Source organism: Podarcis vaucheri, assembly GCF_965113315.1.
Source record: "Podarcis vaucheri genome assembly, chromosome: 8".
Lineage (NCBI taxonomy): Eukaryota > Metazoa > Chordata > Lepidosauria > Squamata > Lacertidae > Podarcis > Podarcis vaucheri.
Window position 1 is genome coordinate 29,494,814 of NC_138766.1, and position 25,228 is coordinate 29,520,041.

The 25,228-nt window shown below is 46.8% G+C and overlaps 1 protein-coding gene and 1 long non-coding RNA gene across 2 annotated transcripts in view; both read right to left on the reverse strand.

The window, feature by feature from the left end:
• Window positions 1-1,310: 1,310 nt before the first annotated feature.
• Window positions 1,311-25,228, reverse strand: part of LOC309538862 — a 91,699-nt gene continuing 67,781 nt past the window's right edge. The window contains exon 2 of the long non-coding RNA XR_014222411.1: window positions 1,311-1,977. This is a non-coding gene — a long non-coding RNA (uncharacterized lncRNA). The remainder of the gene's footprint in view (window positions 1,978-25,228) is intronic.
• F13A1 (coagulation factor XIII A chain) overlaps window positions 2,738-25,228 on the reverse strand; it is an 80,511-nt gene continuing 58,020 nt past the window's right edge. The window contains exons 10-15 of the mRNA XM_082234374.1: window positions 17,176-17,264; window positions 15,546-15,699; window positions 13,998-14,279; window positions 7,994-8,154; window positions 4,806-4,942; window positions 2,738-2,932 (exon numbers count right to left, since the gene is read on the reverse strand). Coding sequence (XP_082090500.1) covers window positions 2,785-2,932; window positions 4,806-4,942; window positions 7,994-8,154; window positions 13,998-14,279; window positions 15,546-15,699; window positions 17,176-17,264 — 971 coding nt within the window. The 3' untranslated portion in view covers window positions 2,738-2,784. The remainder of the gene's footprint in view (window positions 2,933-4,805; window positions 4,943-7,993; window positions 8,155-13,997; window positions 14,280-15,545; window positions 15,700-17,175; window positions 17,265-25,228) is intronic.

Genomic DNA, 25,228 nt, shown 5'->3' on the forward strand with positions numbered 1-25,228 from the left:
TATATGTACATGCATATTTCCCCCCTTTCCTGTCTTCAGTTTAAGTGCCAGGCAAAACTAATACAGCTTTAATACACTATGCAGTAAACGCACACCTAATTTAAAATAATTAGATAATAAAAGCTGGGAATTTTAACTGAAAAGCATAAAAATGTTAGTGCTGAAATCTGCACTCTGCTCCTACGGAATGGATAGAACATTTGGCATTCTATCCATAAGAATACTAACTTCAAATATATGCCCAGCTGCTTTTACCTTCTTCTAAATATTGCATCCAAGCAGTTTCTTAACAGGGAAATATGTGAAGACATTTTGTTGAAACTGGAAGATGGAAGACACAACCCTTTTAGAATATTACAACATAAAACAATGAAATCTCATTGCAGTTGTAAAGGGAGGCGGGGAAGCATCTGTAGGAGTGAAATTTGAGCATCCCAGAACAAAAGGCTTTACAAATTACCATAACCTTTGAAACAAACATGATTGTCAGACGGGAACCTCTGTGACCTTGCTGTCACTCAGTGTGGTTTTGAGCACACTATGTGAACCTTGAGGAAAACATTGCTGTGCATCAATCCTGAAGTTGTCATATTGTACATATCGCTTGTAGGGGTTGCAAAGAAATAGTCAGGCAGGAACCTGTGCAACATAGGAGAGATGCATCCAGGAAAATTCATTCTTTTATTGCATACATTTTGGCTGATAAACTGGAAGGAATGTGAGCTTTTGAGCCTCAGAACAAATGGAAAGCAGGTGATACAGCTCATTATAGCAACATGAATCAGAGCTTCTAAGCAAATGCAGTTCATCAACAGCACACATTTTAGTTAGATAATATTTCAGGAAAGAGACTCATGGCGCATCAAAGATCTGTCTGACATGGCTTGAAAACAACTTCAATCTTATCTCCTAACTCACTGGAGCAGCAGCTTGCAGGATTGAATAGGGGGTCTCAGTGCACCCACACAATGTTTTAATTCAACCCCAGACTCTCTGTCAATGCAGCCATATATGTTGGCCCATGGAATGGCAGCCGTGTTAGGGACAGGAGAATGGCCCAAGTGGTCATTGCAATGGAATATCCTGGCAGGCCAGCGTAAGGGATGCATATGTCAACTCTGATCTGCTACACTCCGTCTTTTCTCAGAGTGGCTATCTAGAAAAACTACAATCTAGGGAGGTGTTAAAGCATTTGCATGACTCCCCTGACCCCACACCCAGGAGGTCACATGACTCCCCTGACCCCACACCCTTCAGTTTGTGATGTCCTTACACTGACCACCATTTTCAAAATGTTCAGAGGAAATGTATTGGACATGAAGATGCCAAGAAGTATTTGAAATTTATTTGTGGCATCAACTCCAAATTTGTGCTCGGACAAGCTTGTTCCGGGATAGTATCTACTTAGGCCATTTTATTACTCTTGGTAGAATTTTTAAAAATATAAAATATCAAGCCATTTAATAAAATTAAAGTTCAAAGTACCCCAGAGACTGGAACCTCTTAAAATTGTCCTGGCTTTAATGTAAGAGGCCATAATTACATATGAACAAGAAGGAAGAATATGTCCTACAGCTTCATTGGCCTAAATTAATCTAATCTTAAATAATTTTCTGCACTTTGAAATGCATTTTTTGTGGGTGGAGATTGGGGGCACTGGATCCTGGGGACGGTGCCCTTTTGGGGCCCCCTATATTTTTGGGGTAGGGGTCAGCCTTCCCCAATCCTAAAAGTGCAGTGGATCCTTCTCCTTCACTGCCTCCTCCTGACGAAGCAGCCTGCCCCTGGTGGCGGCACCAAGGAGGTGGTGCCCTCGCCCATTGAGCCATGTGGCCACTGCATTTGGCTCCGCCCCATCTCCTCCTGATGTCCTGATGAAACGTGCATGATGTTGAGCCCCCAATCACCCTCACCAGCTGACACCTCTGGTGGCAATGTTTAGTTACCTTCCATCACTGGATATATATACAGTGCGACCTCTGGTTACGTACACTTTAGCTAATGGGGCCTCCTGCTGCCGCCGTGCCGCCGGAGCACGATTTCTGTTCTCATCCTGAAGCAAAGTTCTTAACCCAAGGTACTATTTCTGGGTTAGCGGAGTCTGTAACCTGAAGCGTATGTAACCTGAAGCATCTGTAACCCGAGGTACCACTGTATAGGCAATTCAGTGCCAGATCTGGGCATAAAAGAACAGTGTGCATGAAGCTAGGACAGGTACAATTGTAGTATAGTGGCTAGAGAGTTGGACTAGAATGCAGGAGGCCTTTGAATAGGCTAGCCCATGAAGCTCACCTTGGCCCACCATGACCCCTAAGTCTAACCTAAATAAAATGGGGGGGGGACCATAATTCCAACCCTGAACTCTTTAGAGTACCAGCAGGATGCAAATGAAATTTACCACCACATTTCTCGCCTGAAAAACATGGGCACAGGCGTGGAAGAGACCTATTTTGCTATTGTGCTGCTCTTTTCCATCTTAAGTTACGTTGGAACAAGATAATTTCTCAATGCATGTTGTTGCCACCCACCCTTTCAAAAGTCTGGGTGTTTAAAGAGTGTGGTTTCAGGGTTTTTGTAGGATAGCTTTTCAAAAGGAAACGGCAAAATAAGGAGTAACCATCCAAGTAGCCACACACAATGTATACATATAAGATTTGGATTATGAATTAATTCGGATTAGGGTAGATACTTCTACTTTATGTTTCCCGGTAATGAAATTTCTGAAATACAATGTGGGGGTGGGGGGTGGGTGGGGTAGGGATGAAAGAAGAAGGAGAAAGCCTTTCACACAGCAGTTTCAATATTAACATCCAGCTCGCCATAGACATGTCGGAGAGCATCGCAATTCAAACTTGCAATCAGCTTTCGGGGGCCGGACCGCTTTGGAACACATTTTTCTTCCCAGGTCAAGGTTGAATTCCTTGGAACTTCTCTGCAGCGAGAAAGAATAGTGTAAACATGGTGGTAGATGGGCCATAAATCTGAACTGTAATACATGAGTAAGTATCTTGGTGATAGAAAAGATAACCTATGTTTTAAAGAAATGACCTATCCCAAAAGGGGGGGGGGTTGTCCTAAAGGGGAGGGGATACATCAGAATACCCCTAGAAAATTCACAGCTGTCATTCAGAGGCAAAGTGGACAACTCAAGGAGAATTGTTTAAAGTTAACTGAGAGGCAGTGTGGTATGGTGATGAGAGTGTTGACACCAGGGTTCAGCCATCAAGCTTGTAGGGTCATTTTGGGCCAGTCCCTGTCCCTTAGCCAAACCTATCTCTCAGGGCTGTTTTGTGGATAAATGAAGATGGGGCAAATCCATTCCTTGAAGAAGAGTGTGCTATCTGTTATGTCACTTAATTATAAGCAATTCTGAAAAGGTGTTTTCTCTAACACTGACTCTGTGCTTTGGGGGGGGGGGAACCACCCTTCAAATATCTCAACCCTAGCAAGATGACAAAAAATAACCTGGTCAGTATTACATAAAAGTGTCCCCCCCCAGAATATCATTTTGCAGCGAAAATAATAATATGTTATAGAAGACTGGAGGGTGCACTTCCAACAGGACATTGTCCGGAGATAATTTTTAAAAAACCCTGCGATATATCCCAAAGGATTATTTTAATTTTATTTTTTATTTTTTGGCTAATGGAATAAAACTTCACTAATTCCATTTGCCCGGAGTAACCTTAGTGATGGATGATTCTCAGTAATGTGCTAAGCCATCAACATTGACTGGTCATTTATCATCTTCTATCCACAGAAACAAATGGGATTATTATTTAAATAATCTGCTACGATTTGTTTTCTCCAAGTATAACTTGAAGCTTCTATCCAAGCCAAATGAGAACTCAATCAGCACTATGTGTTATTATGCAAGCCCAAGAACCCCAGCTTTTAGAGTGGTACTTCTTTTTCTCAAAGGCAGCTTCTAGTTCTCTTGGTTTCAGAGAAGATCTTGAAATTGCCCAAATCCAGAAACCTACCGGAACTATTCATTTATTGTTAAAATAAAAATCTGATGAGTGCAAAAAACAAGACTTGTCCATCAAGTCCGTCGAATCACTATGAAAGAAAACCATCATAGCATTTATATAGCAGCCTTTATAGCAGTCAGACCACTTTATAAACATTGTTAGCAGCCTTCGCTGCAACCTTGTAAGGCAAATTAGTATGACTATCTTCATACTAAAGATGGTAGGGGAAAGACCAAGAGTTTTCCAAGCGGCTTCATGAGTTAGGTTGCAATCCTAACCCCACTAACCTGGAACTAAGCCCTACTGAATTCAATAGGATTTATTTTTGAATTGACATGATCAGGATTGTGCTGTTGGGTAACATATTAAACAGTGCACTTCCTGGATCACAGTTCACACTTTTAGACTGCAAGCCTAACCACGTCTGCTCAGAAGTAAGATCTGTTGAATTCAATGGTGTTTACTCCCAGATAAATGCAGTTAGGATTGCAACCTTAGATTACCTCAGGGAGATACTATGACAGTGTTATGTTTTATATTGCACCAGCATGCATTGCGTCACTGTAAGTCAGGCATGTCCAAAGTCTGTTTCAGGGGCCTAATCTAGCCTGCCGGTCAGTTTAATCCAGCCCCTGGCAGTTTATTTCCTGTAGTAAAATCCCCAAAAAAGCCCAACAACTCTTTGGTCGGCCCTTTGGTCGGTCCTCACGCATGTTCACTTCATCAAATCAGGCCCTCTTTGAAAAACGTTTGGACCAACCTGCTGTAAGTGTTCATATTCCTTTGAAAACGTAGGTTGGGCAGCCAGTGCTATAACCACAGATTTCTTACCTAAACAGCTTTGCGGTTGGTTTCAGTAGACCAGGCCCATCAAGTCGGACCCAGACATCAGTGAGTTTCTGTTTCAGTGGGTTGGCAAATTCCACTATCACTGCCATTTCCTTGCCAACTACCTTTTCCCCAGGAACCTGTGGAAAGGATGCAAATCAAAAATCAGATGAACTTAAATATGTAAACAAGTATATATTAATGTATATTTAACATGAATGGTGGTTCGTGTTGCATTTGGCTGTCAGTGATTGATCCAACCAAATGACTCATTTTGGCTTTCATGAAAACGCCTATGTGGAAGAGGAGGAGGAGGAGGAAGATTGCTTTTGGACTTCCAGGTACAGGATGATAACTCTTAGACCTCGCCCTGGCAATACCTCCTGTGGTCTGGCAAGTCTTTCGTCTGACAGGGACAGAAGGAATTAGCACTTTTGAAATAAAAAGGGAAGAAAGAAAAATGCTGTCACGCTGCACAATGCATAATTCATGGCAACATCTGTGGTATGTCACATTTATCTTAGCACATGAGAATAAGTCAGTTCAGCCTATGCTTGTTACGGCTTTATGAATTATATTAAACCTTCATTTCTTCCACCCTGGTCTTTTTTCTCTTTCTTTTTTTTAAAGAGAGGGATCATGTTCTCTCAGTTGAATCAGACGGCAAGCTGCTCCACGGAAGGAACCAATTTGAGTTTGTATTCAGAATTTCTTACCTCTCCTCCCCTCATACTCAGATACACATGATACTCTTTTGACAGAAACCAGGGGTGTCAGGTTTCTTTTCTCCGCTAACCATTGACTCCTTGCCCTCGTGCTTGAAGAAGACTTCCAGAAAGCAAAGGAAGTGCAGTAATGATGGGTAACAAAGCTGGCCAGGTAAGTCCAATGGTGTGTTTATTTGGATTTTGCTTTCCATTCAGCAAGTTTACTATTCCTACTTCACAGCAGAAGGGGAGACCTGAGCAATCTAGGTGGCTTAGCCCAGGGAAGATGATATATGCTGTTCAACTTTGGCCATAAATAAATAAATAAATAAATAAATAAATAAATAAAAGGATTATACATTTTTAAAATGTGGTTACTGAAGATGCAAGCTCAAAAGCAAAGTTTATTTGACTTATTGGCTTCCTCTGCAAAATGCTCAGAAAAGACACACTATATCATTTGAGGACACTGCCAGTCAACATTTGTCCAGGCTAATTAGATACACAATGGCTGCGGCTGGAGGAGAGTTTTGAACCAACCTTGGTGTTTGATGAGAAGAAGCCCTTTCCCATCAAACTTCCAAGATTTTCTGAGCTTGTATTTGTGGAACGTAGTGTGCTTCTTTTGGTGCATGCATGCTTCTCCTAGCTTGTACGGCTATTGCCTGAAAAAGTGCTATGGTCACTCTGGCGTGCGCACTCAAGCTACAGCTGAGGAACTTGTGTGTTTTTCCAGATGTTGCTGGATGACCCCTCCCATTATTCCTGACTGTTGGCCATGCTGGCTGGGACTAAAGGGAGTCAACAACATCTGGAGGGTCCATAGGTTACCAAACCAAAGTATTGCCATGTATGAGGCCACCACCTTGCTGAAGTGGATCCAGGTCTGTTCAGTGCCTGGATGGGTGATTACCTGGTAACCACTTGGACCCCATCTTGGGTTCCATTATGCAAGCAAGACAGGATATGCAACCAAAATGAATAATATATTCCTTAGCAGATTCCGGAGCTTCCTTAACCATCTCACTTTGTCTTCTAGTACTGTATACCAAGCCTCAGTGGGCAGATGAACCAAGACTCAGAATACATCTGGAATCAGAACAGCAGCACTGGTCTCTTTGCTGGGGATGGGTGAATCTGTCAATTTTGATTTCTTCCAAGTTTCTCATTTTTTCCATTCTTAAAGTCAGTTATTCACATTGCCACATCAATTTCTGAATATATATTTTTAAAATAAGTCCTCATGAAAATCCACCGGCATTTTCGTGCAAACCTCTCCAGATAGACACATATCCCCCCAAACATAATGCGTTTCTGTACGCTATTTTCACCAGTATATTAATTTTCAAGAAGACTTTGTTGGGAATCTGCATACGTGCAGCTACACACACAGAGTCAATTAGAGTTTGCCTGACAGCAAAGGCAATGTGAAGGAGTAAGTCTGCCTGGTGATACAGAGGCATGGAGACAGCTCCATGATTGGTCAAGCTCTCTCACCGGAATAATGATTAATGGCCTACTAACTGGAATGTGTCTTAGTACAAGTTCGAGTTCAGGAATTGTGAGTCGTGTATGGGAGAGCTAGCTAAAGATCCGTGTTCTGTTCTGTTCCTGTAAATAGTCCACTGTATATAATAAACACCTAACTACAAGTTCCTGGTTCCTGCTTCGTCCATCCTGTCTGCAGCCAAGTTGCCAATTGCTTTCATGAACTCTGCGTTTACTCTGCTAGGTCTGGCTAAGGTCCTGCAACTACAGTGGTACCTCGGGTTACACATGCTTCAGGTTACATACGCTTCAGATTACACACTCCGCTAACCCAGAAATAGTGCTTCAGGTTAAGAACTTTGCTTCAGGATAAGAACAGAAATCGTGCTCCGGTGGCGCAGCAGCAGCAGGAAGCCCCATTAGCTAAAGTGGTCTTCAAGTTAAGTACGAACCTCCAGAACGAATTAAGTACTTAACCCGAGGTACCACTGTAGTCAGAAAGTTGCGAAACACCAATAGGTTTTGCCAATAGACTTTACTCCAGGATATGCATTTTTATACAGGTTAGTTGGCTGGAGGACTGCATTGCGAAATCTGGAGCATTTTGAAGGACAGCTGTGTTTTGGGTTCATGTATTGTTTCAGAACTCCTGCCAACCTAGCAGTTTGAAAGCACGTCAAAGTGCAAGTAGATAAATAGGTACCACTCCAGTGGGAAGGTAAACGCCGTTTCCGTGGGCTGCTCTGGTTCACCAGAAGTGGCTTAGTCATGCTGGCCACATGACCCGGAAGCTGTACGCTGGCTCCCTCGGCCAATAAAGCGAGATGAGCGCCACAACCCCAGAGTCGGTCACGACTGGACCTAATGGTCAGGGGTCCCTTTACCTTTACTTATTGTTTCAGAAAGTGCAAATTAGCTAGGTTGTCCTTTTAAAAATGTGTCCTGAATCAAATCGATGCCCGTCCTCCACAACCTGCTGCCATCCCTGAAACTGACCTTAAGGAGCAGCTGGGGTATTTTCAACACAGTGCTCTTCTGCCTGGCCAGGATCTTCTCCGTTTCTTTGACACGGGCTGTGACAAAGAAATGCAGGGAGGCTTGCTCCAGCAACTGGCTCATGTACTCGCTCGACTTGATTAGCACCTCGACAGTTTGAGCTGACAAGAGGAACAAACAAACAGAGAAAACACAACTGAAGCCTGAAAGCAATATAGTTGCCAGTTATTACTTCCAGTCCTGCTGATGTCGTATTACCCATAGGCCATCAGATGCAATAAAGATGCTGCTCACAGGGAGGGTCAAAGCTTTCAAAGGCACAAGGAAGCTTCCAGTTGTAGAACTGCTGGATTGTTTGCTGTGATCTAAACACAGCAGTGACATGGGGGGGGGATACAATGTAAATTTAGATCATTTTTAACCCATGAAAATAAATCCATTTCTGCAGCTAGGAGTGTCGGTAATAGGAAGTTAGCCCCTGACGCAGAAGGCATTTCATTGGAGAGGCACTTTCCCCTTGTGTAAGGATGGGTCAAACTGGCAATTTCGGTTTCTGTTCTCAAGTTCAGTTTTCCACATTTCCACACCAGTTTGCGATTTCCTTCCCTTTCCCTTTTTTAAAAAGGTCATCGTGAAAATCCATCAGCATTTTAGTGCGAGTTTCTTCCAATGGACACATTTTTCTATGCAATTTTGCCTAGTCTGCACATTTTTGAAAAGCAGCTTCTACTAATTTTTTTAATTTTTTGCTGTTTGCACTATACATGCATTTATGTGTACACTTTATCCCAGTACGTGAATTTTTGCACACACTGCTTGACCCAAGAACCGCACTGCAGAATTCTGAGAATTGCATGTTTTTGGTTTGCGTACTGTTTCCTAAAGTGTAAGTTAAGTAGTTTCACCCTTAAATGTGAACTTAATCAACTTTCTCCCCCACCCATACTCTTGTGAGGTTTGAATCCCTATAATAGAAGGGGTTTTTTTGTTTTTAGACATGCGTCTCCTAGGATGATAATAGGATAGGATTTTTTTTCAGAGTTGCAGAGCTGGTCAGCAGCCACAAAGAGCAGAACTGTGCTTCTGACCTCTAGCTACATTTCCAGATGTAGCAAAAATCCTAACCCTTCACACTGAGGCTGCCATGTGAAAAAGATGTGCTGATTCTCCCTCTTTGTTCCACCCACATCAAAATGGAGCCCCTGCTTTCATTCTTATCACTATTCCCAGGCAACCATCTGACCTAGATTTCCGAGACCTGTCAGGAGCTGTTTGATGTGGCCCCTCTGCTGCAAAGGAATTACACAATACCCCTCTAAGTCTTAACCTTAGATGAAACTTAGAAATAGTCATGTCTAACACTCCCTGCTTCCACCAAAAAAAAAAGGGGGGGGAGGCATGAGCGAATCTTATATTTTCACACTATGGAAAAGATTGAGTGGGAGAAACATTTCAAGATAAAACCAACAGGGAGTCTCATGAAACCTTGAAGATTAACAAAGTTATTGTGGCATAAGATTTTGTAGGCTACATATTATGCCAAAACAAATCTGTCCATTTTTAAGGTGGCTACTAGCCTCTTTTATTGTTTTTGGGCACAACAGACTCAGAAGAATAGCCTTCTGGAAGTCTGAGAAGAAGATTGCAAACCTAACCATTCTAAGAAGTTGTTAAGTATAATTGATTTAATTCACAAAGAAAGAAAAGGTATGTGTATTAATGAAGGTTTAAAATGAAAAATGGCTAAATGTGTATTGCTAATATTGGGGTTCTTCCCACGATTGTTTTCTAATGGATTCTGAGCTCCTTAATGGGTTAATGAATAACTGTTGATAGTTTTCTATTATTCTAAACTGTTAGATCAGGTGGCAAAGGTATTAAGTTGCAAATTCACCAACTTGAAAGGGTGGTGTTTGATAGTATTTCTCTGGGGACAGAGAATGTTGTTGTTGTTGTTTAGTCATTTAGTTGTGTCCGACTCTTTGTGACCCCATGGACCAGAGCACGCCAGGCCCTCCTGCCTTCCACTGCCTCCCACAGTTTGGTCAAACTCATGCTGGTAGCTTCGAGAACACTGTCCAACCATCTTGTCCTCTGTCGATCACTGCCTTGTTGTGGCAAAGGGGCTTGAATAACTCAGAGAAGCTATGAGCTATGCCATGAGGGGCCACCCAAGATGTACAGGTCATAGTGGAGAGTTTTGACTAAACATGATCCACCTGGAGCAGGAACTGGCAAGCCACTCCAGTATCCCTGCCAAGAAAACTCAGTGGACAAAGACAACAGGGACAGAGAATAAAAGGATGCAAATGAAGGGAGAATAAACAGCCAAAGGCCAATGGAGGCTGGAATGCAGGCTGTGGAAAGAGAGAGGGAGAGGGAGAGAGAGGGAGAGGGAGAGGGAGAGAGAGAGAGACCTTTGCTTATACAGTGGTACCTCCGGTTACATATGCTTCAGGTTACAGACTCCGCTAACCCAGAAATAGTGCTTCAGGTTAAGAACTTTGCTTCAGGATAAGAACAGAAATTGTGCTCCAGCGGCGCAGCAGCAGCAGGAGGCCCCATTAGCTAAAGTGGTGCTTCAGGTTAAGAACAGCTTCAGGTTAAGAACGGACCTCCGGAACGAATTAAGTACTTAACCCGAGGTACCATTGTAGGTCTGTTTGGATTATTTTATATTTTCTAAGATGCCGAGCCTGTGCCAGACAGCACAAGACATTGTATGGATATTTTGTGATGTATCTTTCATGCTTATGTTTTGTTTTTTGAAGAGTTCTGCCAGTAAAAGTTTGAATATTATTTTTATGGAGCTGGAGAACGATTCAATCCCAAAAGGAGTCAGTTCTTATGCTTCCAGTTGCTTCAAACTGCACAATATTAATATCTGCAACAGAAGTATGCCATACTGAAGTGGCAGCAAATACAATATAGGCCACATAGGACTGTACATGTAGAGGAGACTCGGATTGTGACCAGGAAGTTGCTAGTTCTGCTTAGGACTGGGAAAGCAAAGCCAGGAGAGACAACAAGTGTCCTCAAATGGAGTGCCATTTCAGATAATAATAATAATAATAATAATAATAATAATAATAATAGTAATAATAATAATAATAATAATAATAATAATAAATTATTTATACCCCGCCCATCTAGCTGGGTTTCCCCAGCCACTCTGGGCGGCTTCCAACAGAATATTAAAATACAATACTCTGTTAAACATTAAAAGCTTCCCTAGACAGGGCTGCCTTCAGATGTCTTCTAACAGTCTGGTAGTTGTTTATTTCCTTGACATCTGGTGGGAGGGCATTCCACAGGGCGGGTGCCACAACCGAGAAGGCCCTCTGCCTGGTTCCCTGTAACTTGACTTCTCGCAGCGAGGGAACCGCCAGAAGGCCCTGTCTGAGACTGGCCAAAGAGCTTCCATTGAGAGAGGGGCAAGATTCTTAGCAACTTTTAAAGGGCTGCTTTCAGTCGTAATTTTTTTAAAACAGCCATATATTTTTAAAGAATAATTGTTAGGTTTTCTTCTGTGTTTTATATATCTCACAATAGCTAACAATCATATTGATACTGGTCAAAGAGTCACTTTTAACCCAGGGAAACCTCAAACTCCATAAGGCCATTTCATAACGTACAGTCTGAGAGTTGCCAGAAAAAAACATAGGCATTCCTGACAAAGACTCCCTTGTGGGGAAACAAAGTGAATGACCCCCCCCCTTCTCTCCTGAGCGGTGCCTGTGTGCCTACTGTCCTTTAAAAAGCTAAATTTAGCTGAACAGAACTGATAGCCCCTTTGAAGACATTTGAAGTATTCAGATTCTTAAAGTTGATTTCCACCTACACAATGCCTTTCATCATGATTTGGAAGACCATGTGCACAGTTTCTGTTTGAAAACGTGCTTTGCTCCTTTCTTTCCATAACAGCACTTATCATCTCGTGTGTGTGTGTGTGTGTGTGTGTGTGTGTGACTGTACCCAAATGCACATAGATCACTGTAGGGTTCCTCTTCATTTGTACCTTATCAAAAAGTCTGGCCAACATGTAACAAGACGGGTTGTTCAACTCTGCCTTCCATGCATAGGCTATGCATGTGGGTAAGTTGTAGGAGCAATCCAAGCCATTGGCTTTCAGGACCCTCTGCCTCTATGCAAAGAAATGTTTTGTGTGAACTGATACCTATTGTCAGGGACCATGCTGAGGAGGAATTGCACTGAGGAAGAATGGTGGGAGCTGCCCCTTCCCCCTGACCCTGAATCTTCCCAGGAGCAGGAGGACAGTATAGATTTGGAACAGTGGTTTGCAAAGGGGCATAGTTCAGAAGGCAGAAGCTGGGAAATACTGGATGGGGAACAGTTAGGAGAAGAAACACAGGAAGAGAGTGGGTTAACAGATTCACAGTCTCTGGACAGCATTCCCCCCCCTCACAATCCCCAAGGACACAGAGAGCTCAGAGAATGTCAGAACAGAAAGCGCAGAAGCTACAAACTCAGATTACAAAATGCAGGAGTGATGCAGATTAATAGGGATGGAGGGGGGGTAAGCCTTAACTGGGAGCACTGCCATTCTAGGGAGACACTTTCTTTTGTCTCTCACTGTGATTATTAAAGAAACTAACTGGTAAGACTTTCCTTTCGTTTGATCTGCTTATTTACTGCCACAGAGGAGGAAGCCGATCCCCCAAAGGCTGACACCTCTGCAAGGCCTTGTGGATGTGAGTACATCCAACCCATGTGATTTCATCATGATTTTAAGGCTCACTCCCTCAACCCATTCAGAGGTGCACAACTCTGGGGACATCCCCACAATAGCCTGCAATCCCCAGTTCTTTGCTACTTTTCAAAATAATAATAATAATAATAATAATAATAATAATAATAATATTGCAGCAGGTCCCCCATAGGTCACCACAGAGGCACTCCACTACATCAGAAGGCAGAAGGCAAACTTAGATGTAGGTTAGCACTGACGTGCATCAGGTTTTTTTAATGTATAAAAAAACTGGGAATCGTGGCATGGAGGAGAGAACACAGAGTGGAAACCCAGCTGCCTTAGCTGCCATGATCCAGGAGAAGTGGTGGTAGCCGAATTGAGGAGGAGGAGGGCAGAAGACACAGAGAGATGCAGGCAGCATAAAACCTAGAATGAATGGACCTGCAGCTTCTGCCTGTGTCTGGAAGTGGCAGTAGGATGCTTGGCTCCAGTAGTGGCTGTAAGAATCCTCCTCCCTGCTGCTGCAGCCAATCACCCCAACACTGCTTCCAGAGAAAGACGGAGGCAGATCCATTCTAGGCTTTTTTTTCTGCCAGCATCTGTCTCAGTCTCGTGGCTCTGTCTCCATCTGAGCTCCACTCTTCACCTTCCGTGGAGAAAGATCTGTCTGGGTGAGAGGCTGCTTTTGTGGCAGGAAGATGAAGAAACCTTAAACTGTTTGGGTCAGTTTGGATCAGCTCATTAACTGATTAAAGATTAAAGCGGCTGAGTTTGTTGTTTGAGGAATAAAAATAATGTCCCTTGTGTACAAGTATGTAGGGTGCACACGCTAATGAAATGTGCTGTTCATGCCTATGGCAGGTCAGGCTGCATGACACATACAGTTCTATTCTTACTCCTTGCCTGCCTCGTACCAGCATCTGAGGCACTCTGTCTAATGGTAGGGCTGGCCTTATACCAGACGAAGACTGTTCCATTCTAACTGGCTTTTGTGTAATTCTGTCTCTACTGTTTGCTGCTGCTTCCCTTCTGTTGCTGCTAATCCTGAGCTTTGTAAAACCCTTTAATTAAATTGAATTTTTACATGTTGTCAATATATTAAGTATTTCATTATGGAGAGCATACGTATTATATTACAGTTGCTGTAAGATGCTTTGAACATTTTAAATACATAAAACATTTTCCTTTGGTTTCTTGCATCATGTTCTACTGTGAGCCTTGAAAAAAGGGGTGGAGCTATATGTTTTAATTAATGACACACCATTAAAATGCAGAAACATATTCTTGCCTTACCTTTCATGGGTTCCAGTTTCACATCAAAACTGTGGTTCTTGAATTCAGCCTTTGGGACTCCAGTATAGAACACAATGTTGCCAGAAAGGTAAGATGTAGCAGTGTACAGATTTGGGGTGTTGTTTCGAAAAGTAATGTTAACAGTGATGTCACTGCCAATTGTTGAGTCTTCCACTGAAAAGTCCATGTCAACCTCCGCGGTAGACACAACATCCTGGGTGTGAGATTTTTTAACACCATACATCAGCGCAGTCTCCAGGGCCAGTCGTTCTTCATCTGTGCCTGCAAAACAAATGGAAAATAGGTTTTTAAAAAAACATGTGAACCACTGGTCATGTTCCCACATCATGCTCAACCATGAGCAATAAAGAACCACAGTGAACTCATGTGCTCTCCTTCTCCCTGGGAGAAGTGTTTCTCTTTCCTTTAACCGCGGTTTGCCGTGCCATTTGGTATGGTAAACTGTGGTTAGCACTAAACTCGAGTTAATTATAAACAAGCCCAACTTCAAATTATAGTTTCTGAAGCTGGCTTGTTGAAACGAAACTTAGTTCAGTTTAGCTACAGTTACAGATCCAGACGATGTGGCGAACTATGGTGAACTAAAAATGTCAGCCAACGTTCTCAAACTCCTCTTATCACTCAAAGGATATTTATATGGTCTAGAAAATCTAAGGATGAAAAATGCCAGAGGCAATGGAGAAAGAAGAGGGAGAGACATGAGGATAATAGGAGATAGATATGTTGAAGTACAGTGATATAAATATAGTTTTTAAAGTTAGAATCAAAGACTTAAAATGAAGATTCACAGAAGAGCTAGGCACCATGTAAGTGGGTTAGAAAGGGGTTTTAAGCAAAAAGGGGCATCAAACTCAGCAGTTGGTGGGCCATAGGCTAAATCTGGCCCTTGCTGGAAGAAACATACCTGACAGTTGTTCAGGTGCCTCATCAGAGTCAGCAGCGTCTTAGCATGTCAGACTAAATATTGGGAGTTCCAGGTTCAAATCACTAGGTCTCTTTGGGCCAGTCCTGGTGTCTCAGCAGGCTCAGAAAATTATAAGCCTGCTAAGATATGAACTAGCCTTGTGGGTGTGCATGCCATCCCTCTGTTCTTTTCTTTGCATGAGCATGCAAACAAACCAACAAACAAACAAACCAACAAAAAAACAAACCTGGAACTCTCCAATTAGCAATAGTTTCCTGTTTCATTGTACCTGGAAACTGTAGTTAACAACTTTGGACTATCAAGGCAGCTTCTGAACCACAGATTTCTGGTTCAGATTAATCAGATGAACTCGCTAGTTGAAGAGTTCCTTGTTTATTTGCTCTTGGCAAAAGAGGAGCTCAAGGGCTGCATGAACACCCATAAGACTTGCTCATATCCCAGCTTATTAAGCTGTGGTGCTATTGTCCGAATGTAATCACTGAGGAAAGTTGCTTTGAAGGGACAATAGGTGGCGGGGGGAGGGGGGAGTTGCTTTGTGGATCTGTGGACTGATATAAATGAAACTTCATTCAGGTAATTATTGAGTTTTGCCGTGAAATTACCTTCTTTGAATTTGTAGAGCTCAGTAATGTCCCTCACTTTATCCCCGCCCTCTTCTTTGGTCACGATTAATTTCCCAATTTGGGTCTTGTCAACATGTTGAACCACCTTAGTTCCATTTTTCATTGCTTTTGAGTATACAACATCACTGTTCACCTAAAAACGAAGCAAAGGCAGAGCGTGAAGCCATCTGCTGGCTATCTCATGACTCAGCTGATCATTAATTCCCAAACTATGGACCATTAAAGAACAACAACTGTGCCACAGGAAATAGATTGATTACAAATGTATAAAGACTTCCATGAGCCCAAAGCATAAATTTGCAGGGGAGGCTGCCTGATGGGTCACTTCATGAATCGCTTCTATGATCTTGCCTCCATCTTGCTTTCTCCCCTTATTCCCATTCACATTTTCACTTTCTCATGCTGCTTCACTTCATTACCTTTTCCCCACTCCAGCCATCATGCCTTCTGCTCATCTAGCATGCCACAAGGAAGTTTCCTGTTCCATGTGAGCTAATTCAGTCTTTTCTCATCCTTCAAATCCTTTTCAATAACCCTTCTTTTACTAAGCTCTGGCTAACCAATTATAGCCTTTCATTTTCTGCTGCCAAGCTTCTCTTGTCCTATATGAGGTCTTCTCCACCTCTCTGTTCTTTGTGCTGACTATCTTGATAAAGACTATTAAATGCCATTGCCCGGTAAGGGCATTAAGATCAAGATGGTTAGTCTTTCCATGGCCTGATGATTATCAGTTGGTGATGACGCAGAGGCAAACTTTTTCATTGGTGGCATGCGTGTTAAGGAACATACAGTGGCGGAGCTTCATGCTCCAGCACCGGGGGGCGGAGACCAAGCGTGGGTGGGGCTGGTGCGCACCCTGGGGGCGTGGTGTCCCATCCACATGGGTGTGGCTGCATCCTGGGGGCATGTCCTGTGTCCTGGGGGCATGGTGCCCAGCACGGGTGGGGGGCAGCTGCGATGGCACCCCACTGGGATTGCGCTGCCAGGGGTGGTGTGCTCCCCCCGCACTCTTCTTCCTCCGCCACTGGGAACATACTCCCTGGTGAAATCCAAGAGGTTTCATCTGTATTGGCATTCTGCCGTCTTTTATAGATTCACCTGCTTACACAGACATTCCCATGATTTCTCAATGTGAGTTGCCTGTGTTAACTATGGTGTTGTTTTACAGTGGTACCTCAGGTTACGAACTTAGTTTGTTTCGAAGGTCCGTTCTTAACCTGAGGTGCACTTTCGCTAATGGGGCCTCCTGCTGCCGCTGCGCCGCCGGTGCATGATTTCCGTTCTCATCCTGGGGCACAGTTCTCAACCCGAGGTACTACTTCCAGGTTAGCGGAGTTTGTAACCCTAAGTGTTTGTAACCTGAAGCATTTGTAACCTCAGGTACCACTGAAATGGGATTGTTTTATCGCAGATGTTTATATTATCATCTTAGTGTTAGTGTAGTAGGCTTTTATACTTTGTAAACCGCTTAGAAGCCTATTTTGGCATTAAGTGGTCTATAAATAACAAACAAACATAATTGAAGTGGATGCTTAACTTGACATTACATCTTGGAGTCTCCATCATATTTCTCACTGAGATGATGTAAAGAAGAATACGGGATGCATACCTCTGCAAAAACGAAAGGTGAATCAAACTGGAAGCAGACGTGGCCATGCTTAATGGCTTGAACAGAAGCCGGACCACACCGATACATGCCTGAATGTGGAGAACCAAAAGGGGGAACATGTATTGAGTCTCCCGCTGTGCCACCTGAACCCTTCCACTCCTGCTTGCAAAATTACTTCTGATGTCAGATCTTTCCATACTTTCTGCCCTGGTCAGCCAGAGACCATTATGAAAGCCAAGTTACCAAAAGATTATATAATGCAACTTTGCCTCTCCTAGCCAAAAAAATAATAAAACCCTCTTTAGATAAAATAAAACCCTCCAAGGCCTCTCGGAATAATCTCAAACTGGTCATCCCAAAATGCACAGAAGCCCAAAGCATAATTTTTTTTTTAAGTAGATGTTGCTGTTAATAGTTAATACATTGCCACAGAATTTGCTGTGTCCTTTACTGTCAGAGCTGCTACCAGGTCCCAGCTCACACAGGACCACGCCACACAGCGTCCACTTTAAAAGAGTCTTTATTGAGTTACAGGTTTCATTTCCGAACTGCAGCGTGCAGCTCTACACCTTCTGCCCTAGGTCGGCGAAGACCCATCTGAGTCCCCGCCTCTTGCACACCAGCTTAATACCCTAGCCTTGCTCCACCTCCTTCGCCTCTCCCTACGTCTCTGGGTCCTTCTGCCCCCCTGGGACTCCTCCCTTCTACTCTCCTCTGACGCTGACCCCCCTGATCCTTCCGCTTCCTTTCGGCGGGCTTTGGGACCTGGCTCACTCTCCGGGCTGCTTACTGCTCCAGCTTCCGCTGCATTTGAACTTGGCGCGCGCGCCCAACTCTCTACTTTCCTCTTGACCGTTGCCTCGCTCTCTGAGGAGGGCGTGACCACCCCTGACTCGTGCCCTCCCTCCTGCTGACGGCCTCCGGAACCCGATGCCTGGCTGCCTTCCTCCCTGCTGCTCTCAGTCTTGAGCGTGGGTCCCGACTTCCAGCTGCTGCTCTCTGAATCTCCTCTGTTCCCTTCCTCCTGGGGTGTCCCCCCGGATCCCCCCCTTGCTCTGCTCACTGGGGCTCCCTTTTGGGAGTCCTCTGACTCACTGCTTAGGCTTGGAGATCTCGGGTCGTCATCATCACTCATTCTCCCTTCGGTTTCCTCCCCCTCGCTCTCTGTTTCCACCCTTCTCTGCGTCTCTGCTTCTGAACCCCTGACATCCATCCCCCCCTCGAAGCCCCCCCTTCCCCCCTCCCCGCTGTCAGGTGTGGGTGCTGGGTGCTCCATCATCATGGGAGGGAATGCTGGATACAGGTCGCTCCCCGTGGGTGGCCGCCAACTGAAGACCTCCGAGTCTTCCCCCTCGCGGTCGTCGACGTTGACTTGTTGCTCTTCCATCTCTGTACCGCCGTGCTCGAACCCGAGGTCCTCCCCGAACACGTCCATGTCAGTCTCTGCGTCGGTCGCTCGACCTGGCATCTCCCGCCACTTCCTGCGCCATTGCTCCTCTGGTCGATCGTCCCACCAATACGAGATGCCTGATGCCGAACCTGCCGGTGAACCTTCTGGGGAACGGGTGCTCCGTGCGGGTTCCCCTTCTGAGTCGAATCCATGGAACGTGCTGGAAGAAAGTGTGGGTGTGAACAACCAGTCGTCGAAGAAGCTCGCTGGCATGGGTTTGTGTGGGAAGAGGGCATGAAACTCGTCCTTGAGCAGGGGTTCCTCCAAAGCGTAGTCTGGTACCCAGCTATTGGCGCTGGCCCGGGTGCCCTCTCTGGCTAAGAGGTATTCGACTCCCTCTTCCCCCCATCTGGAGTCCAAAATCTCCGTGACCTCGTTGATGTGGTCCTGGTGCTTCACCCCCCGCGTCTCCGTCCGTTCGCGGAGCGGACTTGGCGCCGTCCCTGGCTCCTGGAACCTGTGAGGTGCCTTGTAGGGAGTGAGCACCGACCTGTGGAACACCGGATGCATTCTGGAACCCTCCGGCAGCGCCAGTCGGAAGGCTACCGGGTTGATCTGCGCTTCGACTTGGTACGGACCGATCTGCTTGTGCCCCAACTTCTTCTTGGCAAGTGACCTGGTCGGCACTGCGTGGGCTGCCAACCAGACCCAGTCTCCCACTTGGATCACTTCGCCAACCCGCCTGTGCTTGTCAGCTTGCACCTTGTAGGCGTGCTTAGCTAGCTCCAGCTGCCGTCTGAGTTGATCGTGGACCGCCTGCAGCTCTGACGCGAACGCGTCCGCCGTCTGTGGGTCTCCTTCCCCCACTCTCTCCAGTCCCGGGAAGGTTCTGGGATGCCTCCCATTGTTGGCAAAGAACGGCGTCACTCCTGTGGACACGTGCTTCGTGTTGTTGTAAGCGAACTCGGCTAGCGGCAGGTAATCCACCCACGTCGCAGGCTGTTGATTGGCATAGCATCTCAGGTACTGCTGCATGATGGCATTGACCCTCTCTGCTTGCCCGTTGGTCTGCGGGTGTCTTGCTGATGCCAGATTGACCTTGACATTTAGAAAACCCATCAGCTTCTGCCAGAAAGACGAGATGAACTGGCGTCCGCGGTCGGACAGGATAGACCGTGGCAGGCCATGCACTTTGAACACGTGATCTATGAACAGTTTGGCGGTTTGTTCCGCCGTGGCCACCTTCGCACACGGAATGAAATGTGCCATCTTGGTGAACAAGTCCACCACCACTAGCACAGCTGTCTTGCCTCTCGAGCTGGGTAAATCCGTCACAAAGTCCAGGGCCACCCTCTCCCACGGTTCAAACGGCGTTTGCAGCGGTTCTAACAGTCCCGCCGGTGGTCTGTGTACCGGCTTGGCCCTCTGGCAGGTGTCGCACCTCGCGACGTAGTCCGCGACCTCCCCTCTCAGCCTGGGCCACCAGAAGTCTCTCGCGACTAATTCCATCGTTTTCTCTGTGCCAAAGTGACCGGCCGTGGGTGCGTCGTGCAACTGTTGCAGAACCTTGGCGCGAAGGTCGTCTCCTGGTACATAGACAGCCCCTTTGCGTAGGAGCAAGCCGTCCCGCACCTGGAACTCGTCCGTGGTAGCCGTGCCTCTGAGCAGTTCCGCCATCTTGTCTTGCGCGAATGAGTCGTCCCGCAATGCACGTCGCACCGCATCCAGGTCTACTGTAGCTGAGGCACACGCCCACGCCGTCGGTGCGAAGATGTGCATGGCCGCCGCTGGCGTCACCTCTTCTAGGTATTGCGGTTTTCGGGACAGTGCATCCGCCATGATGTTGGTGTCGCCTGGGACGTACTCTATTCGGAAATTGAAGTCAGCAAAGAACTCCGCCCAACGTATCTGCCTCTGGTTCAGGAACTGAGCCGTGCGCCAGTGCTCCAGATTCTTGTGGTCCGTGCAGACCTGCACCGTGTGCTTGGCGCCGATTAGGAAGTGCCTCCACGCCTTGAAAGCTGCATGAATGGCCAGCAACTCCCTGTCCCAGATGGTGTAGTTCTGCTCCGACTTGCTGAGCTTTCTGGAGTAGAACGCTCCCGGCCGCCACACCCCCTGCGGGTCTCGCTGCAGCAGAACAGCTCCCACGGCTCTGTCTGACGCGTCTGTCTCTACCCTCAACGGTTTACTGGGGTCGATATGCAGCAGTTGCTTCTCCGATGCGAAGAGATGCTTGAGCGCTTGAAAGGACTGCTCCGCCTGCTCCGTCCAGATGAATTTCTTTTTTTTGGAGCTGAGCGTGTCCGTAATTGCTGCCGTCTGCATCGCGAACCCCTTGATAAACTTGCGATAGAAGTTGGCGAAGCCGACAAACCGCTGGACCTCCTTCCGGTTGCGCGGGCTCTTCCAATCCAATACTGCACGAACCTTGGTGCTGTCCATGGCTATCCCCTTGTCCGACAACTTGTATCCCAGGAAATCCACCTCCGTCGTGTCGAACTGGCACTTCTCCAGCTTGGCGTACAGTCTATGTTGTTGCAACCTGCTGAGCACCTCCCTCACGTCTCGGTCGTGAGCTTGCTGCGAGTCCGAGAAAATCAGGATGTCATCCAGGAAGCAGACGCATGTCTTGTAGAGAAGTCCCTCCAACACGTGATGCATAAAAGCTTGAAAACAGTGAGAGCCATTTTGTAATCCAAAGGGCATAACCCTGTACTCGTAGGTGCCCAGCGGTGTGAACATGGCCGTCTTCCACTCATCGCCCTCCCGCATGCGGATGAGATTGTACGCCCCTCGTAGGTCCAACTTGGTGAACACGCGTCCCTTGCGCACCGTCGCGAGGAGGTCGTCAATCCTGGGCATGGGGTAATCAGACGGTTTGGTCATCTGGTTCAAAAGGCGGTAGTCCACAACGAGTCTTTTTTGGGGCGTGTCTTTCTTTTTCACGAAGAAAACGGGACTGCCCCCCACTGCCTTGGACTCCCTGATGAAGCCACGCTCCAGATTACGCTCGATGAACTGTTTGAGTTCCTGCATTTCATCTTCAGACATGGAGTATAGCCGCCCCTTCGGCAGCGTCGCCCCCGGTAGGAGGTCAATCTTGCAGTCATATGGCCGGTGAGGGGGTAGCTTGTCCGCCTCCTTCTCGCAGAAGACCTCCAAAAAGTTCGCGTATTTGTGGGGGACCGCTTGCAACGTTCCCAACTGCAGTTGTGATTCCTCCTCCTCTCCCTCCCGTCGGGGCAGGATGCAGTGTTCTGCGCAATAAGAGGAGCCGAAGATCAGTTGTCTCTGGTACCAAGCCAGTGTCGGACTGTGCCTGTCCAGCCAACTCATGCCCAACACAATGGGCGTGTCCGACAGTTGGGTGACATTAAAACTGATGACTTCCCTGTGGTTGCCAAGGCGCATCACCATTGGTGGCGTCTGCTTCACCACCTGCCCCCCTAGCAACTCTCTGCCATCCACTGTGACGACTTGCAGGGGCAGAGTGGCAGGCAATAGCTGTATAGCGTGCTGCTCCACAAAGCTCTGCGCTATAAAGTCTGCGTTGCTTCCAGAATCCACAGAAAGCGGCACTTCGATAGTGACGCCATTGGGTAGCTGGAGAGACGCTGTGAGCTGCACTACTGGTTTGGGTGGGAGGGGATCCGTGGGTTGCAATATCGCTGGGGACTGCTTCACAGATGCGTCTGGCTGGGCCCCAGTGCCTCCGTCTCCAGCCAGACATCGTCGTTTCCCTGCTGTGGTTCTCCTTGCTGCGTTGCTGCAGTCACCATTGCTGAGGCTGCAGTGTGCTTGTGGAGCCTCCGGGGACACTCCTTCGCCAAATGGCCTGGATCCTCGCAGATGTAACACTTCCTGTTCCCTCTAGGAGGCTTCGCTTTCACTGCTGCCGGTGCTAGGGCTCTGGCTGCTGACTGAGCCCTTGCACCTCCAACCTCCATCGGTTCCCCTCCCCCTCCTGGCGGAGGTGTGGATTGCGCACGCGCTGCTTCCCTCGGAACGAAAGAGAAACTTCTCGCTGCTTCGCGCCCTCCACGTCCTTCATCTCTGCACCATGGACGTTCTTCCAGCCTCACCCCCACAGTCAGCGCCCTTTGGACCACCTCCTGCGTGCTTCGGGGCCTCTCCCCCCTTGCAATTTCATCCTTAACCGCAGAACTTAGACCCTCCCAGAAGAGGTCTCTGACAGGGGGCGAATCCCGATCCCATTCTAAAGCACTGACCAGCGCAAAAAATCGGGCGTGATACTGCCGGACGCTCGCCCTCCCTTGTTTTAGTCCATGAATCTCCCGTCTGGCAAGATCCACATCAATAGTAGACAAAAAACACGCATCCATCGCTTTGATAAAGGCATCTGCATTCTGAAGCGCCGGATCTTTATCCCTCCACAAATTGCGCAGCCAGGCTTTGGCATCCCCATGCAAATGGGACAATATGAACCCCACCTTCTCTTCCTCATCTCTAAAGTCTTTTGCCAGCAGTTGCAGTGCGCACATTACGTCTGCTCTAAAATTAGGGTACTGTTGCAAAGTCCCATCGAAGTGAGCCACAAGCCCTCCTGCTCTCCGTGCCAATCCCACGCCCTCCGGTCTGGGTCCCGGTTGCCCTTGCTTAACAAGCATTTCAAACCTGGCGTGTAGGTCTCTGTAGGCGGCTGTAGTCTCCTCCTCCCGTTTCTTGGAAGCCAATACCTCTGAGGACAACTGGGTCACTGCCTCTTGCAGCGCGGAGATCCTCTGTTCTTCCGTCATCTTGCTAACCTTTGTGAGCTTGCTTACAGACACCCCTCTTCCTCCCCTAGCGGCTTCTGCTCCCGCTGCGAGGTTTCAGGTTTCTGAAGCTTTGAAGAGATGGGTCTTACTGTCAGAGCTGCTACCAGGTCCCAGCTCACACAGGACCACGCCACACAGCGTCCACTTTAAAAGAGTCTTTATTGAGTTACAGGTTTCATTTCCGAACTGCAGCGTGCAGCTCTACACCTTCTGCCCTAGGTCGGCGAAGACCCATCTGAGTCCCCGCCTCTTGCACACCAGCTTAATACCCTAGCCTTGCTCCACCTCCTTCGCCTCTCCCTACGTCTCTGGGTCCTTCTGCCCCCCTGGGACTCCTCCCTTCTACTCTCCTCTGACGCTGACCCCCCTGATCCTTCCGCTTCCTTTCGGCGGGCTTTGGGACCTGGCTCACTCTCCGGGCTGCTTACTGCTCCAGCTTCCGCTGCATTTGAACTTGGCGCGCGCGCCCAACTCTCTACTTTCCTCTTGACCGTTGCCTCGCTCTCTGAGGAGGGCGTGACCACCCCTGACTCGTGCCCTCCCTCCTGCTGACGGCCTCCGGAACCCGATGCCTGGCTGCCTTCCTCCCTGCTGCTCTCAGTCTTGAGCGTGGGTCCCGACTTCCAGCTGCTGCTCTCTGAATCTCCTCTGTTCCCTTCCTCCTGGGGTGTCCCCCCGGATCCCCCCCTTGCTCTGCTCACTGGGGCTCCCTTTTGGGAGTCCTCTGACTCACTGCTTAGGCTTGGAGATCTCGGGTCGTCATCATCACTCATTCTCCCTTCGGTTTCCTCCCCCTCGCTCTCTGTTTCCACCCTTCTCTGCGTCTCTGCTTCTGAACCCCTGACATTTACGATCACCAGCACAGAAGGAGCTAGGGATGTTTCCCAGGATCAAGCGTATAATTTACGGCTTTCCCATATGCTCCCTAATAAATGCTGTCAGACTGGGGCAGGTTGAAGCAGATCCCGTATGTTTTGACGGCAAGCTCTGGGTGCTCAGAAACTGTGGCTATGGTCTCTGAACTGCCTGCACCAAATGTTTACAGTGCAACCAGTATTCCACTACTAAGCCATGAAAACAGATCAGGGCTTTCTATTTCAGGAGTGTACCTCTGAATATTGGCAACTGGGGACAAACAATATAGGAAGGCTATAATGTTTTTGTCTTTCTTGTGGCCTTCCCAGAGGCATTTGGGTGGTCACTGTTAAAGAATGCTGGACTCAGTGGACCTTTGATCTATTTCAGCAGCATTTGTCTTAGGTTGCTTTTCTTAGGAACTCACTTGACAAATTTCGATTCTGAAATTGATGATACTGCATTACCAATTATCCCTGCTGACAGTGAAGGTGGGAGTTATTTTGGAGTCCAAATGGTCTAATTGTCTAACCGTTAGTGGCCAGCCAGTCTTGTTTTGTCTTGATTCTGCGACCAAAATGCTCCTGAGATTTAAAAGATTTGATTCCAGTATAATCCAGATAGTCTAGTCCAGGCAACTACAATTCCCATCATCCCTGACCACTGGTTCTGTTAGTTAGGGATGATGGGAGTGGTAGTCCCAAAACATCTGGAGGGCCGAGTTTGGGGATGCCTGGTTAAGTCCTCTGTCTCATCTCTGAAGATGCTCTTAATGTTTCTCTGACTTTCTTGAATATAGATGCTACTCAGTCTGCTGCTGTCATACTAGCGATGTATACAAAGATGAAATACTCTTCAAAAAGGTCATTCAGTAATTCCTCTTTTATACCTTCATAGAGAGTTATATAAGCCACACTGGCTATTGTATTCCATGGAATTTTATTGTTAGGATGTTGGAGGATATGCCCTTCACCCTGCCTAGCTAAGGGTCATTCCATCGCCCTTTAAGAACTCTTAACAACTTTTG